This window comes from Balearica regulorum, chromosome 20 (genome assembly GCF_011004875.1).
Source record: "Balearica regulorum gibbericeps isolate bBalReg1 chromosome 20, bBalReg1.pri, whole genome shotgun sequence".
NCBI lineage: Eukaryota > Metazoa > Chordata > Aves > Gruiformes > Gruidae > Balearica > Balearica regulorum.
In genome coordinates this window covers 5,340,365-5,358,201 of record NC_046203.1, presented here as the reverse complement: position 1 = coordinate 5,358,201, position 17,837 = coordinate 5,340,365, and the positions used below count along the sequence as shown (strand labels likewise).

Below are 17,837 nucleotides of genomic sequence, written 5' to 3'. Positions count from 1 at the left end.
AATATTATAAAAGCAAGTAACTCTACTGAACCTGTGGCGTGTGAACCAGCATACGAACCCTGCTATTTCTGATGCGGCAGAATGAGGCATGCCTTACCATAAGGGTTCATGTGGTCGCCTGGCATTTGTGGAGGGGTAAGACCCTGCTGAAACGGGTCTGTGCCATAACTGCTTTGATCCATTGCTACAATCTGCTGCTGTGGTGGTGCAAGTGGTGTGTAAGACGTCATCATCCCTTCCATTCGGTTGGACATTACTTCTGCAAGGCAAACAGGAGGGCACAGTCACCGCTCGGGAACAAAGAGGCAGCAGACACTAGCATCAGTGACAATGCTGAACCCGAGCACAGAGCGAACGCGGCTAGGTGTGTCCTGTCATTCAGAGGAGCCTTCCAAATTCTGTCTGAGAGTACGGCCCTGAGCAATCAGTTAGAAGACTTGTAATTTCTGACTATATAATTTCTGGAGCTCCTGGATGCTGGACCGTATCTTCCCAAAGTCTGTCCTGTGCGTGACACAGCCCTTTTATTCTCTAACTTCTGTCGGTACCAGTTTTTCTGGCTGTGCTTAAAGAGGAGGATTTGAGGCTGCAAGGCCTTGGGAGTTGGAGAACCTCAAAAGGATCCACAAAGCAGCAGGGCAAGCCCTGGTGCCTCTGTGCAGCTCCTGCCCCAGGGTCCAGCCAGCGGCCGGGGCACAGGAGGGGCTCCCTGTGCTCAGCTGTGGCAGCGATGCAGCAGCCTGCAGATGCCCAGCTGAGCACGGTTCCCCTTTCTTCAGGAGAAAACAAGCTGGAGGATCTACCTGGAACGAACCTCCTGGAGATTTCCTCCAGTCAAAGTGCCTCTGTACTGCACATTTCTTCTAAAAGGGAGGGAACAGCTTCTGTGTAAGCACCTCCAGGGTTTGGCCCCATGGGAGAACTGTGGGATAACCTGGGGTGGCCACTCAGATACAGCTCCTCTGTGTGCTTCCACTGGTGATGGCACACGTTATCCATGGACTCGTGCATGCCCTGTATGGCTGTACTTCAGACATTATATGGGAATGGCACTTCAAGAAATCTTGCAGATTTTTTCCCCTTGCTTTGCCTTCATCATAAATCCCCTACCTTGCCCTAGTCGCTGTGAGTTTTGTTGCTCTTGCTGCTGCTGATGCCTTCGTGCTAGTTTTTTCATCTGAATAAAAGAGGAAGAACAGAACAATCTCATGGTTCTGAATGCAACAATTTTGTTTCCTTACAAAACTCTCTGCAAACATCAAATCAATTAATACAGACCATTTATATTCATACACACACCACTGTTTATTTCTAACACTTCCATTTCCAGTTTGTATTTGCATGCAAAATTTACTTCCAACCTCATGTTGCTTTGAGCACACAAACTTAATGCCTGTGTTTGAAAGTTGCCTTTCTTGTATGGATGTAGACAGCAGCACATGCAAAATACGTACAGTTCAGTCCCTGGGATCTCCGTGGTACGTACTACATCTAGGGAGAAATCTGTGTTGGAGGACCATTTGTGTTTTATTTTTGAGAACTTGACAAACAACCTACCTTTGCTCTTTGGTTTTGAAACCAGACCTGGACAACTCGCACACTGAGTCCTGTTTCAGCTGCTAGTGTTTCTCTGACCTACAGGAGGAAATGTTTAATCATGTAATTTTTAATATTTAAAAAAAACCCAACAACTAATCAGTTATCTTAGGAGGATTATGCCTGAACTTACAATAAAAACTGCATGTACAGAATTCCTTTTAAAAATTCCTCATATTTTTGCAGAGTTTGTTCAAGTTCTGCCCTTCGTGTGGCTACCAGTTTCATAAGTGCTGAACAAGAAGTCCGAGCTGTGCAAAATGACATTAAGTCATCTGATGACTTTTACCCATAAAACAGTTCCATGCAAAAAGATACAAATTTGGTTATCAACATTTTTTGTATTGTTGAGGTACAACTTCATACTTTAAAACGGCAAAAAGGCACAGCGCACCGTCCCAAAAGACTTCTCTGCAGGGGAATGTCACTTTTTGCAAAAATGACAGCTTTCAGGATGCACCTCCATTTTTTTCCAATCAAACTTAGGAGGAAACAGTTACCTGGGTTGCTTTTGGCAAAGATTTGATTTTCACCAGCTTCATCAGTGACGCAATACGTTATACCTTTCCCTAGCTGTTATACGCAAGATCAACAGCAGGGTTAAGTTTCATAAAAAAAAAATCAAGACTGGATGAACAAGTAGGGGGACCAAAGCCGAGCACCTGTCTCACTAGATAGTGACTCCCTCTGTGGTGGGAAGGAGAAGGGCAAAAGCCACTTGTTTACCTGGGCTCTGATAGTCAAGGATACTTCATGGTTTGTAAGAACCAAATATTGTTGTTCAGCAGGAATCAGTCATGCAGCTGCATACTGGGTGAATATCCAGAAATAACAACGAGCTGGTCCTAAGCTGCTGATCGCTCCAGGCTGAAATGGTATTTGGGCCACACACTGGCCTGGTCTCTGTGTTCACCCCCAAGACACCTGGTGCTGTCCCGGGAAGGGGCAGGGGGCTATCTGGAGCTGTGGCCTGATGCCACCAACCCCATGGCCTGGTGCCAGAACTGACCTCAAATCCCTGATGAAGCACCTACCTTCCTACAGGGCTTGGAAGACACTTCAAAGGACGCTTTGAATGCTCGTCTCTGCTGCGTAGTAAGTATTGTCCTTGGTCGTTTAGGTCGTCTTGGGTCCTTCCCGTCATCGCTTCCTTTTCCTTGGGTTACTTGTCCTTTGGTGGGCTTCACATCTCCATCTTCATCATCACTTTTAACTGGTGAAAAATAAACAGGATATAGAATTGTCCTTGTTCCACCAAGATAACAGGGTGTTTGAAAACTGCTCTTCAGCTGCCAATCTAGTCAACAGGTTCAACTATTATCCCACGTTCATCTGAATACCTAAAGCAACTGCGAGCAGGAAGAGACTATCTTAGATTTGTGTGCGCTGCCTAAATCAAATACGACAAACATAAAAATGTGTTGAATTTTTAATTGAGGGCATGGGACTGATTGGGGATGAAAATTCAGAATATGCTTCAATATTTCCAGGAACTGGGCACAGAGAGACTTTGTGCCCTTCCAGCATCGCTTGGTCCCCTGCGTGCTCACCTGCTGCAGCCACACCAACTGACACACACTGTTCCTTTCACAGCAGAGCCGCATCTTCTCCCGAAGCATTAGTTGCAGACAGGTAGTACTGCCTGCACTGCTATGGCAGCAAAACAACGTAAATGCAAATATCACAAAAATACGTCAAAGTCTGTTTAGCTAAATATAGCGTAGATTCCAGTTACTGGTCGGAGTATTTTGAAGCTCTAGAGATAATATTAAATATAATCTTTGCCAGCTCACTTCTGCATCCCACAGAAAACATCAGTATTCTTTCTCTGTGTATTTCGATGCGTCTACATGTGCATGCACAACTTTTTCTTGGTAAATACATACAAATATCTATGTGCTTCTGTAGACCAAATAGATTATTTGCATTTTTTATAGTTAAATTCTAAATATTTGTACAATCTGGTGATATTACGTGCGTCAGTATATTGTACTTGGAAATCTCAATTGCAGTGGCAAAGGTTGAAGAGTAAGTACAAATCTTGTTGTGAAAAACAACTTTTCAACTCAGCACATTTTATTTGACCAGACTACTGATTTTTACTTCCAGAAAACATTAATACACCATTATAGGGACTTCAAGATGAAGAAACACACTGCAATTTTTATATACTCAAAGATTACGTTTGGGGAATTAACAAATTAGACTTTAATTCATTTTAGGGTCTGATTATTATGCACCTAGCAATCTAATCACCTTTTACTTTAATAAGCATCTTTTGCCTAATGATTAAAGAGAAGTTCAGTCATTTTAATAACCACGACATTATTAACTTTCCAGCATGCCATTTCTAAGGAAAGGTTTGTGAGGATTGATATTGCTCATTGGAGAGTTACTTTTGTGTCCAGTGGATAAATATTTGATTGGAGAAGGACACATACTCAGCCAGGGCTATGTGAAATCATTTGCTCTCACACAGGCATCTGGGAGATCTGCGTTTTCAATGTATTAGACAATGGGAGACAAAACATCCCATTTAATTTGTCAACTTGTTTTTCAGGTTTGGGTTTGGCTAAGAGAGAATAACGAGGGGAAAAAAAACGCATCTCCAGGAGTAAGAAACTACCCCTTGTGCCAAAGGGAAATGAAATTGAAACTAAAGTTGGTTTGTGCCGCTGCGGTACCTTACTGCTGATCGCAAAATACAAAATCTGGTCCTGCAGGAGAGCCCACTGGTGCCTAAAGCAGAGCTCGAACGCAGCCAGCTGGCAAACAGCAGCCACCCGTGCCCGCACGGCAAGTGAGGACGGCAGGGGAGGAGGATCCCCGTGCCCATCGCTGCAGCGTGGGGACAGCCCCGCACATGCCGCTTTGCCACCGGGGTTTGTCTGGGCACCGACAGACGGGCAGCGGGACGCTGAAGCTGGCGATGGGAATGACACGCTGAAGGGCGAGTAGGAAACTCACATGCCTCGGGCAAATTCACAAAGAGCCCAAACCCTGTGACGTGAGATTTACAGAGCGGAGCACTCAAGGTCCTGCAAATACAGTATGGCAATAAATAACCTGCTGCTCCAAGAAAGGCCCCGGTCCCACATGTCCTGCTGAGTCAGCAGTGACCTTTGTCTTGCAGCATTCCTGACGTGAAAATATAAATTTCAGCAATGTGGAGAATATGGCTCTCAGATTAGAGATTAAAGATAATTACTGCTCCTAGCTAAAATGGAATAATGCATTTTCTCATAAACCAGAGGCAAACATTCATGTCATTTGTACGCTTAATGGAATGGTAATTGTTCATTTTCTTAGACAATTTTGGGAAACAAGTGCACAATTTTGATGGCTGGCAGCAATTTGCGTACACGCTGTCTCCAGTGGGGATCAGCCAGGCCACACCAGCAGCAGGAGGTTTCCAGTCTCCCTGAGTGCACAGGGCACAGGCAGGAGGCATCCCGTCTCGCCCAGAACTGCCTGCGAGCCTGAAAGCCAGTCCTCACTGTCACCACAAAGTACCTGGCCTGAAAGCATCCGGAGACAGACTCCCCGAAACTCCTCATTCAAGTCGCTGCTTTTTCTTTTTCTTTTTTGCGTGAGCCCCTTGCCTGCCCTAGCAGGAGTGGATAAGCAGGCAGCCTCGCCAAGCGGGCGGCTGCCCTGGCTTCCTACACCCCAATTCCTGCAGCACACACTTCTCAGCTTCTTGATTCTCCTCAGTACTTCTGTGTTGTACTTGTAGTTTTTCTTAAAGTTACCATTTGTGATTGGCAGAGAGAATACTCTTGAAAATTGTGTTACCACTCTGTCCGTTTTCCTAGCTCGGTGCTGAAAATGTATGTGCAGAAGATCCCCTGGAAAATACGTTAAGTGGATGGACGAACGCCTATGGAAAATGCCACACTTTGAATGAGGCCTCAGGTAACTGAAGGCAGTCTGATTCACATTTTGTGATCTCACAGAAAAATACTCTGACAAGAACAAAATGTTTTTGTCCTTTATAAGCAGCAAGTTAAGGAAGGGAATCAGGGAGAACAAACAACAAGTAGGGATTTTTTTAGCTGGGCCTGCTAATTTGCATGGGTGGCATGTGCGTATGAATAAAGTGGATGTGTAAATGGATATACTTTTCTATAAGAAAGCTCTACAAACCATTGCGGCTTTTCCAGTTGGAGGAGGTGTGGGAAAAGCTCACCTGAGTCTGAGTCGTCTGGGCTGACCGAGCTCAACAAGTCTTTCTCTTTTTCATAGTCACTTTTGCAGAGCAATTGCCCTTCCTTAAGAACAAACTCGTCCCCTTTCCTCAGCTGTCGTTCGCAAACGCAGCAGCAGAAGCAGCTTAAGTGGTAAACACACTCCAGGGCTCTCATCACGAATTCTGTTGGGGCGATCTTTTCCATGCAGCCACTGCACTTAGCAGCAAACAGCCTGTAAGAGGGAGAGGCAGTAAAGTCAAAGGGAATGTCAGAACATACAGTGCATGAATTTAAATACAGCAAATTCTTTAATTTAACTACAGATCAGCTTGGCTCATACTTTTGCACACTGGGAGACTTGCATCCTTAGTCTTGGAAACGTCACAGGCATGCGATTTATTCAAATCTCAATCCCTTTGGTCTAGAGATTCCCAAATCACCTTTGCTGGATAAAACCCACTAAGATTTGTCCTTATCTCACTGTTTTGTTCCTCTTGAGAAAGAGAAACGAAAAGGAGCTCTCAGAGTTTGGATAACTTGTTCAAAACCAAATTTATTTTAATTCACCTTTTAGAGGAAGGGCCAGGTTATGCTTTGTTTTATACAGGCGCTCTGGTTCCAGCACTTAAACCCTATTCTGAATATATTTCATGACTTTCCATTTTTGGTATTGTCTGTCTGTGAGGAGGCTGATAGATGAACACAGAAACAAGGAGGAAAACTTAGTGCTACTGCTGAGAAGACGACACACACACACACGCAATCGCACACATGCAATTGATAAAGAGAGGAGTGAAATAACACGGCTTTTCTTTGGATGTTGAGTTATTCCAGAACAACCTGTCTCTGAAGGGAGTACTGTGCATTTTAAATGGTGTGAAACATCCTTTGGCAGAGATAGGCAGTGATACAATCTGCTAAATTACCACTATAATCACAGGCTCTAGAATATACACTGTATTCCAGACTAGTTTTTATTAAACCTTTATAAACCCCCTCTTTCATCCATCATTAATTTTCCAAGATAAAGTTAGAATGATTTAGATTAATTTTATTTTGCTTTTCTAATGGCAACTGGGAGTCTCCCTGAGCGAGCTTTTAGGAAGAGGGCTGCTTCAAATAAAGACAAATAGCTAAGTTACATCCCTGTATCACACAGTGGGCTTGGTGATTTAAAATTCAGTGTCTTTTATAGCAATACATCAAAGTGCAAGGTGCATTAAAATTTACATTTCGGCAACAAAATTAACACAACTGCACCCATACATTCACAGGAAAAAAAGAGATTCCGCCTCTTAGGATGGGGTACGCCGATTGTTTTTTTCGTCCTCAAAATTATCCCCTTTTTTATAAAAGGCAGTCTTCGATTTTAGAAGAGACAGGCTGTGGTAGTTACAGATTCCTCCAAAGCCTCCATTTTGTCTGAGCTGAGAAGTACAGCAAAATGGCAGTCATAGCTCCTCAGCAAAATGATGGAGCCACAGAAAGGGCAGGAGAGAAAGAAAACGTAAATACATACGCATACGGCATCCAAAGAAAGGCTCAGTGCCCAAGAACTTGTGCGTTTTCCCCATCTGTATCTTTTGCTCTAATAAAAGAGACCTACACTATTAACCTCGCTGGCTCAGTGCGTACCTTTGCACGACCACAGCCACAAGGTGCGTCGTACAAGCCAGGCAAGGCAGACCGAGTGGCTCTTTCTTGGGTACGTACTGAATTAAATCTACTAAAGGGAAACCGATGCCACGCAGGACCCACGGGCTCTGCTAGTAAATAGGCCGTCTGATTTCATACAGTCTCTTGGGTTTGCCTGCAAGGTTTTTCTTCTGTTAGATGCAAACTTTAACAGGAAGAGAGAAATGTGATTTTATGTTCTGACTAGTAAACATCACAAAAATCTGTCAATGCTTTAGCTAGCACATTCCTAAGCAGGAAATATTTTTATTTATACACAATAACATATCTGAAAGGATTAAAACACAAAAGGGAAAAAAAGAGCAAACAGATTTTAAGCACTTAAAAAAGTTGTTGCTATTTAACTGCTTAAACCTATTTGACTCAGTTTAATTAAGCTTGTAGCTTTTGTCTGAAGACTGTTGTCATGATGGAGCACACTTAAAGACTCCGAAGATTAGCAAATCTGGTGTGAAGGCATCCGGCTCCCCTAACTGGCACCAGTTCATTTGTACCACTGTGACAGTTAACCTGCCTACGCTTCAGTAACATTCAATCGATGGCTATCGGGAGGGATGGGACAGACCCTACGCCTGGTACCCGCTCTGACGGCTGCAGATGTAACAGCCAGACCGGGAAATGCGGCTGCTCTTGCTGTTTCTGCAGTCTCCGGGTTCCTGGCTTCGATGCCTTTCCACTCAGTGCTGCTGGTCTGAGAAATTTGAAAAAAGGAACTCCAGAAAGTGACCACAAGCCTGCCAGCGCAGGCGCTGCCATCTGCCTAAAAACCTTTGCAATGCTGCCGGGATAAGGATGATAAAAGCCCAGCACCGCGGCCGTGCTCTTCATAAAAGCAACGCCGAGCGATCCGCGTACTGGGCATCGAGGTTTTCCTCAGAAAGAGTTAAGGAGATGCCTGCTCCTCCGGCGCCCTCGGAGGCACACCCCAGAAGCCGGGCTCTGGCAGACGCCGAGAGCGTTAGGACTCCTCTCTCTCTGAAAAAAAAACCCAACCCGGCGGAGCTGCTGGCCCCAGCACCCCGCGCAGCAGGGCGCTGAACCCCGCCAGCCCCGCTGCCCCCGGCGGAACCTGCGCGCAGCTCCGCGCAGGCAACGCGGAGCGGGAACGGCCAGGCAGCAGGCAGCCGCAGGCAGCAGGCAGGCAGCAGGCAGGCAGGCAGGCAGCAGGCAGGCAGGAGGCAGGTTCCCACCTCCCGCCCCAGCGAGGAGAGGACGCGGAGCCTCCCCGGGGGGCAGCAGCCGCGGGCAGCCGCAGCGCGGTGCGGGGCCGCCTCCCGTTTTCTTCCAAGCAAACGGCAGAAAACCCTCCAGTGAAAGTGAAACCCCAAACCTAATACGGTTTACAAATAATTTTACGCAGGAAAGCGTTTACCCCCCTTCGTGTTTCTTCTAACTGGGACATAAAAATAATCTTTCTTCTCAGCCTTGTGCTGTGGAGCGTATTGTCCACCTGAGTAGCACCTTCTCTGTCATACTGTTTTGCCGAGTGTTTGGTTTTGTGATTTTTTTTTTTTTCAAAATAAAAGATGCCTAACATATCAACAGAAAATATTTTGTATTATTTATTGGCAATTGACTATTGCCAGAAAGATGGTGCTTTCACAGCCGTATTTCCAAAGGCAGTCTTTTAGTTATAACGAATCACATTGTCATCAATGTAGCATTAACTCATTCAAATTAACATTAAATTGGCCTGACAACACTGCTTGGGCTCCATATCTTTAATTAGTCCGTTGTCAATGTAAGAAAATTTCGTACTCTTTACTCGGGTGCTCTCTGCATTATAACAGGCATTCACACATACACACACACATGTACTGCACCGTGTTGGATTTAATTCGGAGATTATAAAATTTTCATTAAAGCTATCTTATAAAGTGTTTATAGGTATTTTTTTCAGCTTCCAGAGAGTAACCCAAGGTTATGCACTTTTTTTTTGCACAAGGCAATCTCACAACAGGAAACTAATCTTGACAAATGACCAGACTTTGATATCTGTGATCTAAAACACTGCTCATTAGACTGTTCATTTTATAAACGAATGGTAATAAACCTGTTGAGAAGTGTAGGATAGCAGGAATACTTTACAGATCACCCCTTTACAGGTTTCAATCAAAGCCATAAATTTGAAGGGGAGCATGCAGATATTCTGTGCTGAGACAAAAACTTTGTCCCACACCAACCACATTTAAAGACATATTTCTTTTGCTTTCTATACATTTTACAAATAATTTGCATAACTCTGACTTTTTACCCCCATGGCTGATTATCTCCAGCTCTCTTAAGTTAATGTCAAACCTCAAAATCCTTGGACTTGTTAAAGTATGTGGAGAGTGGAAATCAAATGCCTTTATTAGAAGCCCCAGGAAATCTCCGACTCCTAAGCACAACGAAAACATTCCAAAGAAAATTGTTCAAAGAGGACAAAGGAGAAAAGCAGAACAAGAAAACCTTGTTTTGAATCAACGATTGCAAGAGTTTTATAAATAAATTCTGTTGCCTGGACAATTTTGAAAGACAACTCAATAGGTTTAGGAGTTTTTAAGTGTGTTTGCCTCTATGCCTGAAACACTTGGGGGATTCAGCTGAGCTAAAGCTTGGAACAATGGCCTGTCTGTCCATCTGTGTATTTGTAATAATCACTGTGAAGCAACTTTACAGTACTAGATAGTAAAAATATCTGCACCAGCTAAAACTGGGTGAACTTAACAAATTAATTTTGCATATATATTAGGGGCAATGAAAACACTGAGACATGTGGTCCTGTCTTTAAACAGTAGATGAAAATGTTCACCAGCGGAAGAGGCCATAAAGATTTTATTTGTTAGGATATCCCTGTGAAGTCAGGCTGAATCAGTAATCCTCAGAAACAACCACAGTTACATGATCCATTGTGCCTTCCTGCATGGGCACAACCATCTGGTGTTTAATACGTACTACTGATTTATTATCTCTCGCGTAGTTATCTTGCAGTAAGTTTGACCCTGCTATGCTCCTGAGAATCACGGTTCTGCTGTTTACTCTTCTGATGTCCTGACAACCCACCCTTTACCTTTCGATTGCTCACCCAGGTCCTTCATTTCCTCCTGTCTGTGGGCAAATAGATTTTAATTGTTTTATTATAACTAATTTAATCTGTGCTGAGAGATCTCCATGTGCAGTGCGAAATTTGCTGTTCATATTAAGTGCGGTTCAAGAGGTTTGTTATACAGGACAGAGGTATAAAAATAGACTAATTCAGTCAGGTTGTTTATTTACTGGACCTCTGCCGTGAAGCAGTAAATAGGAAGTTATTAAGCCGTGTTTGATATATGCAAGAGGACAGATGCTGCTGTCTACACATCAGAGACGTTAAATCATTTTCCTTTCTGTGTTATTCTGACACTATGTGTTGCGAGAAACCACAGCAGATACCTGGCTTTTCTTTATTTAATAAATATGCAAAGATGGTGGTCACAAGCTTTTGTAAATATTGTAGGTATAGTCTCTAGCTCTGACGCTTTTCTTTCTGATAATAGCCTGTATATGACATCCCTATGGTGCCTATATAGCCAGCTGGGAGTTCGCTTGGCACTCGAGTAGTACGAAATATGTTAGAGCTGAAGTAAAATATATTATGCTTTTCACACAACTGAGTTTTATTAAGAGAAGAAATTAAATTACTAATGAATGACATCTGTTACTTGTTCTTTGGGAGAAATGTTGATACTTCTGTCTTCTTTAGATGACACAGAATGGGGAAAACACTATGCATGGGGTTTTTTTCCAGCGTAAGACTTGAACGTTTTTGTAGCAGCTCATGGGTGCTTATAAAAAAGAAAAACTGTTGCTTGGTTACACTAAATTCTGAACATCCAAAACATCTCAAATGCACTAAAGCAAAACAGAAATATTATAATTTTATGATTTGAAAAAAAAATCCTAAAAAAAGAAACAATCCACTTTAAATATTTTCCCTGCAGAAAAAATAATTACGTAGTTTATTAAAGCCAATTTCACAGCTGAAACTTCAGTAAAAGAAAGCTAATTCCCTTTCACCGAGTAGTAATAAAACATAGGCAAAAATTAAAAGTTTCTAGAAAAAACTGTAATATTTAGAGAGAAACTAAAACAAAGAAACCTTTTTCTTCTTCAGGGAGAACTGAAGAAAATATTTATTAACCCTCTATCCACAGGTGCTGTACTAAGAACACAAACTACTGGTGAAAGCCTGCGTTTAGAACTGTGCTTCACAACATGGATCTGGATTCACAGATTAAAACGCAGCGTATCTCGGTACTGAGTTACTTTTTCTTCCCGTGAACATTTTACCTGTATTTTCATGAGAAGTGCTGCATTGCCATGCAAAGGCAACCTAACGGATAAAATAACGATAGAGACCACGTGTTATCCCGTGCTAAGTGAAGCTGGTGGCAGTTTGACCATGGGCACCACCAGAGCCACAAGCTCACCTCACCTAACCGCTCCGTCCACCAAACACGGGCCCCAGGCAGCGTCGCAGCACGGCCATACCCAGCCAATGGCTCGGGTCACAACCATGTCCACAAAAGCATTTCCCTTCATTTGATTTCCTTCCCACTGGAACAAGAGGAAAAAGTCCCATTTGCCTCGACAGGAGCAGGATTTGGTTCGTTTTTAGACTCCGCTTCCCATTAGCGGCAGGGATGGCGGCGCTGTGCATACCGCCAGACCTCCATCGCTGGCCTCTACCGCAACAGAAATGACAACTGCCAAAAAGTCTCCTGCCCCATGTTAATTTTCTCTCTTTACGTAGTTTCAACAAAGCAAAAAAGTCACCTGCGGACAGCGAGCTGACGTCCCCTCTGAACAGAGCTCAGGACCCCGCAGCCGCTCGAGGGACCTTCGTGCCGACCAGCTGTTCCCAGCTCCCTCCCAACACGCCAAGCCAGGTCTCGGCTGCCGCCTGCTCCGATGGGGCGGGTGTTTGGCAGGGGAACGGACGGGGACACCCCCCTCACCTGGTGACAGGTGACTGCTCGTCATCCTCGCAAGAGGTCCCCAGGCCACCGGGCACAGGACTCCCCAGCCACCCGGTACCCAACGCCTGCAGCTGAGGCATCCCAAAATCCCTTCCATGGGCATTCACTGACCACGCCAAAGCTCTGTGCACTGGCGATTCCAGGGTCAGAACCGTGAGGCTGAGACAAATGGGAAAGACCCAACAAATGGATTCACTAAAATGCATAAAGACACACAGAATTCAAAGCCGCCACACTAATGTAACTTGCTCAAGTGGGGCCAGAATGGCCTAAAAAGTTGCATCTTCCTTAACTATAAAGTAAAACATAAAATGTAAAGTGCAGAGGAGTTTCTCGCTTCAAGCAGAATGTGACAGAATGAATTCTTCTCTTCGCTTAATTTTCATCCCCTAATTGACCACTTTGTTCAACTGTCTTCCATCACTGCCATGCAGTTCTATTTTATAGCATTTTTCCTTACAACACTTTGATGGAAAAATTTATGAAGAATCGAATTATTGCTGTTAGAAGGGAATTAAAACAATTTTTCATTTACAAAGTCCCTGATATTGCTCTACTGTGCTCCACCTTTGGGAATCCAATTGCTCTTCTCAGCTACTCCCATTCCTCTTTATAGCACGGCAATTGCACTGTACAGATTATGGCTGCAATTTTCTCCTAATCTGTTCTGTAGAATAGAAACTGTTATAAAAGTTAAGGGCGCCAATTGAATTGATAAAGCCAGGGCTGCAATTAAGAAGCCTAATGGATTAACAAAATATGATTATTTTGTTAGAATTATATTTTTAGGCAGTGCAAACATTTGGGAAATAACGTTATTTTTGTCTACGAGTTTAAAAAAGGCTAAACAGGCTTCTGCTGTTGTGCTTTTTGTATTGCTTCACATTATACCAAAGCGCTATAAAAGCAGAGTACGTGTTGGGGAGTTTGTACTTCTGATGCAACTCTGCTGAGCTAGGTCATTACTGAAACCCAACATTTTTTTCATTCTTCTTCCTTTGGATTTTTATTCAGTTATTTGCACATATTAAACTCAATCCATCTTTATTTCCTACCTGTACAACCTCACTGCTTTCCAGTGGGCGAAGCGGCTCACGCTCGGCGCGGAGCGGGGCCTTATTTCAGGGTGCAGCTCTGTGCGAGGACCGCCTGTCTCCAGCGTGCTGAATATTCACTGCTCTGATGAGACATCTTATCCTTCTTGTTCGCTAAGTGGCATACTGAATTTACAGTTGCCTTTGAATTTACATCGCCAACAACACAGGGAAATTCTTCTAATGTAATTTTTATATGAAAATTCACCCTAAAGGCCCTATAAGCAGGGAAATTGTACTGTTGGTGATTCACTGCCCTGGCCTTCACTTTTACAGAAAAAAATAATCGTGTGTCAAAGCAATTCAAATGTAATTTCTAAGTTATTTCTTGGCTGGCAAGAATGACTTAGGGAAAGAATTTACGCAGGGCCTTTCCTCTCAACTAAGACCATTAAGAGGAAGAAACATTATTTGCCAGTATAAAACAAAATAACTTCCTGTGCCTGCTGCACTGACGCTGTACAAGAGCTCGTGCCCAAACCCATCAGCACAGCCAATTTAGCAACTGATTTGCAAGGGAAAGATACCTTAGTCCTGTGGTGTTAATGTCTTTACAGTGGGGGGTCTATTGCCAGCTTCTCCAAACTCATCAACACAATCTATTATTAATACCCAGAAAGGCTTTATAGTATCTTTATAGCACAAGGCAATGAAAGCTCTGTGGTGTAATCTGTTATCTATATTGCAAAAACATGTGAAATAAAACAAAACATAGACACTTCATAAACAAAATGTTTCATCTGTTACATCTCTCTGCCTCTCCTATATATAAAGCAGTAGGGTGCAGGAAAGGCATTCAGAGAGATTTGCTGTTAGATGTGGGACTGGCTTCTTTTTAAATTTTACTTGTAATGTGACGAACTTTAAACTGAACAAAAATTTCTGCTTCTTTCACTGAGATGAAAGTGTTCGGATGTTTGCAAAATTAGGCTGCATTTGATTTGTAGAGCAAAGGGTTTTAGGAGCAAAATGCAGCAGCTAAAAATCCTGAAGGTAAGCCCTGTATGATACAGCGATGAGCTGGTCAATACGTCAGGACACGACTGTGGTGCGGTGAGGAGGGAGACGCAGTCTCGGCTCCCGCAGTGGCTGAGCGGTGCCCGGACAGGGGCAGGACCAGGTTCTTATGTCAGGGGCATTGCCATGGTAGGAGCTGAAGAATTTGTCTCCAGCAAGCAGCAGCAAAACCAAGTGCCCACTGGCATTTTCCCGGAGGCAGTTATTGCTTTGGAAAGCATTCAAGAGCAGAATTTGAGCAGAGTTGGATCTTTTCTTCTGCTATTGATCTACATGTCAATATTTTATATGAAAAGCCCAGAATTACCCTACAATTAATCCCTAGGAACAGACACAACTAGAAATATCATTTAACAGCAAATAAGTAAACATACAGTTTAAAACCCAGGAAGATTTTGTTTTGAATAAACATTGTGGCAAAGGTGGAAGTGAGAAGGGGGTATGGAAAAAGTTTTGTATACTTGGTGCATACATCTTTGTAATACAGTAAGAACTGAAGCAAAAAAAAAAAAAAAAACCCTCAACACAGGCCTGTGTCTTATTTCCCAGATGCCCTTTTATTTTCTTTGCCTCTTGAAAATAAATTGTTCTTTTGTAGTGTTTCTCTTTTCAGTCCGACTGTCAGCTATTATTTTTCTATTTCCTCTTTTTGTCACTTTGCATTATTTTTGGTGCTGTAATTCCCATTTGTTCCCACTCCTATCTTCCTGTCTCCCATTGTTCCATTTTTTAATCCCCAGTTTTACTCTTCTTCGGCTCTTTTTTGGCCCATTCTCAGTAGGGTTTGAGAGAATACCCAGGCGTGACTCCCTGCTATAGCAACCACACCTCCCCAGGAAAGCCACAACAATCTCTTCGGGAGGAGGAAAGTCTTTCACAAGCTGGCAGCAAAAGTAAATCCTTCTTCAAGGAACAAGAAGGATTAGCAGAGAGCAGTGGGCTGCAGACTTAACCCTACCCCTCATTTCTTTAGAGCACCAGTCACTCAGAACCCTGCTGTGATGTACAATTAAACAGAACCCAAAAAAATCCTGAATGACACAAGAGCCGGATTGTGTAAAGGTTTAATTCCACTTTAATACCTTTCCAAGTTCAGAACTCAAAGATAGCAATTTAACCCAAGAATCCCCATCTGAGCATGAAAAGTTGCTGTTTGTCTTACAAAAGTCCCCGCTATATTCTGCTCCAAATCATGCTCTATTAGCCTGAGCTTTAATGGATGAAAGTTTTCCCTCTGTCTCACATAGTTTCTCTTTACTGTCCTTCTTTCGCAAAGTTTGTTCTTCTGATAAGACAGAAGAGTCTTATCAGAGGCACAGAGCTTTGGGAGAAACTCTAAAAAGGACCACTGAAAAAAGAAAAAGGAGCACTAAAAAAACCCAAACCAAAACTCAAACACTCTGGCAACTAAAGGTGTGTCCTGCAACATCTAGGAAAGGTAATTTATTCCTGTAATGTGGAGTCACTCTTATTAACATCATGTCAACTATGTATTATTAATATTATGATGTAAAATAAATAGATCTCAATACAGGCTTTTCTGAAGACTTCAAACATCTGATTCATTTTTTCATGTTAATGAACAGACTAGCTTAGTTATTCTAGTATGGCCGATTACTACAGTTGCTCTATAAACTGAATTTTTAGATTAACATGGAACTACCAAACTCTCCTAGCTTCTGTAAGGCCAAATATGTTTGATAGAGTCCTAAAGACTTAGCTATCAGCATCTGTGTTTGTATTCAGGCTTTGGTAAACTAGACTCTCTAAACCCATACAAAAAGATTTATCAAGCGGCAAGGCCCTATAGCATGCCCAGATCCTCCTTTTGCCTGGAACGGTAGCACAGGTTTTAAGTTATTCCACCAGTTAAACATATATCACACAGGACACTTCCACATGTGTGAAAATGAAATCCCATTAGACACCAACAACATTATTAGGCATGCAAAGAGGATTATTCCCTTAAGCTCACAAGACTGAAAGGTTTGTCTAAACATTTTATTAACTTTTTCAGAATTTTTTTTTTTTAATTAAATGAAAACTTGTAAGTAGGTCATAGCTTGGAAAATACTACTTAACTTTTGGTTATGTGTATGTATATATATTATACACATACATGCACACAGAGAGATGCCTGTTAGAGAGAAAGCGTACAAAATCCCCAGCATATCATACCAGTATAGCATTCCTTTCTTTGGTGAGAAAATTTGTATAGCCTGGAATTGTCCTATAAAAGCATAGAACTATCCCATGGTGTTCCTGAGGGTTCTGTAAACGTTTCCAAAAATTAGGTGCTTTGTTGAATATTTGGCTGAAAAAAATCCTGCTCTGACTGTACTGTCCTTTCTACAAAGTAGACAAAGCACTTTTTTTTTTTTTTTTACAGAATATTTGCTGAAATAGAATGAAGTTTGCTCACCAGTAATTCTGAGGTTCTTAAGATCATCTGCTAAAGATAAATAAAGAAGGAGAAGCTGTGTTAGTTTTTGCTTCAAGTGAAATGCAGAACTCCTTTGGCACCATCGGGAACAGGATCGGGTCCTCATTCACAAGTAAGAAGATTTAAAAACGCTTAGCTCCGTTGAGAGTTCGGTCCTAAATCTATTTTCTCCTATTCCCTCACAGAATCCCCATCTTTGATATTAAAATGTTAGCAGTGTCTTGATTTCCTGTTGGAAGGAAAATGATTCCTTTTTTGGATCTCATATCAACACGTGCCACAATTCACAAAACAGCTCGCACGGGATATTTTGTGAATGCCATAGGCGAACTGCAGCACACGCTTGTACGTGGTACCTGGTCGTGAAGGACAGGTCGGATGGTCACGTAAAGGGCACGGCTGATCCGCACATTTCTCTTGTTCTCATTCCACTGACGATAGGCATTAAAATATTTAAAATTTACTTCTAGCACTGCACCAAGCAGGCAGGAAATGTAGAAGCTTGGGTGTACAAGTTAATGAAATATGGTTGGGTGAACACAAGCTCTTCATTTAGACAATAACAGTTACCGCTGCAGTTTCTTTGTACCCGCTTTATGAAAGTCATAAACTCTCCAAAGAAAAGCATGAGCTATTTTACCCTGATGGTCTTTGACTCCCTCTCACTACCTGCTGGCGCAGTTAGAAAGTATGAACTGCCTTTGAACAGATTAGGACCAAGTTAAAGTGTGACAACATCTTAAGCTTTCTCCACATGTTGCCAATGATTTCCAACTAAAGATGTTACCCTCATCACTTCTGC

At 42.6% G+C, this 17,837-nt stretch overlaps 1 protein-coding gene across 1 annotated transcript in view; it reads right to left on the bottom strand.

Annotated features, from left to right (window-relative positions):
- LMX1B (LIM homeobox transcription factor 1 beta) overlaps nt 1-17,837 on the bottom strand; it is a 107,257-nt gene that overhangs the window by 7,402 nt on the left and 82,018 nt on the right. Inside the window, exons 3-7 of the mRNA XM_075772318.1 lie at nt 5,786-6,018; nt 2,631-2,809; nt 1,558-1,635; nt 1,111-1,177; nt 98-259 (exon numbers count right to left, since the gene is read on the bottom strand). Of these exons, the coding sequence (XP_075628433.1) occupies nt 98-259; nt 1,111-1,177; nt 1,558-1,635; nt 2,631-2,809; nt 5,786-6,018 (719 nt within the window). The remainder of the gene's footprint in view (nt 1-97; nt 260-1,110; nt 1,178-1,557; nt 1,636-2,630; nt 2,810-5,785; nt 6,019-17,837) is intronic.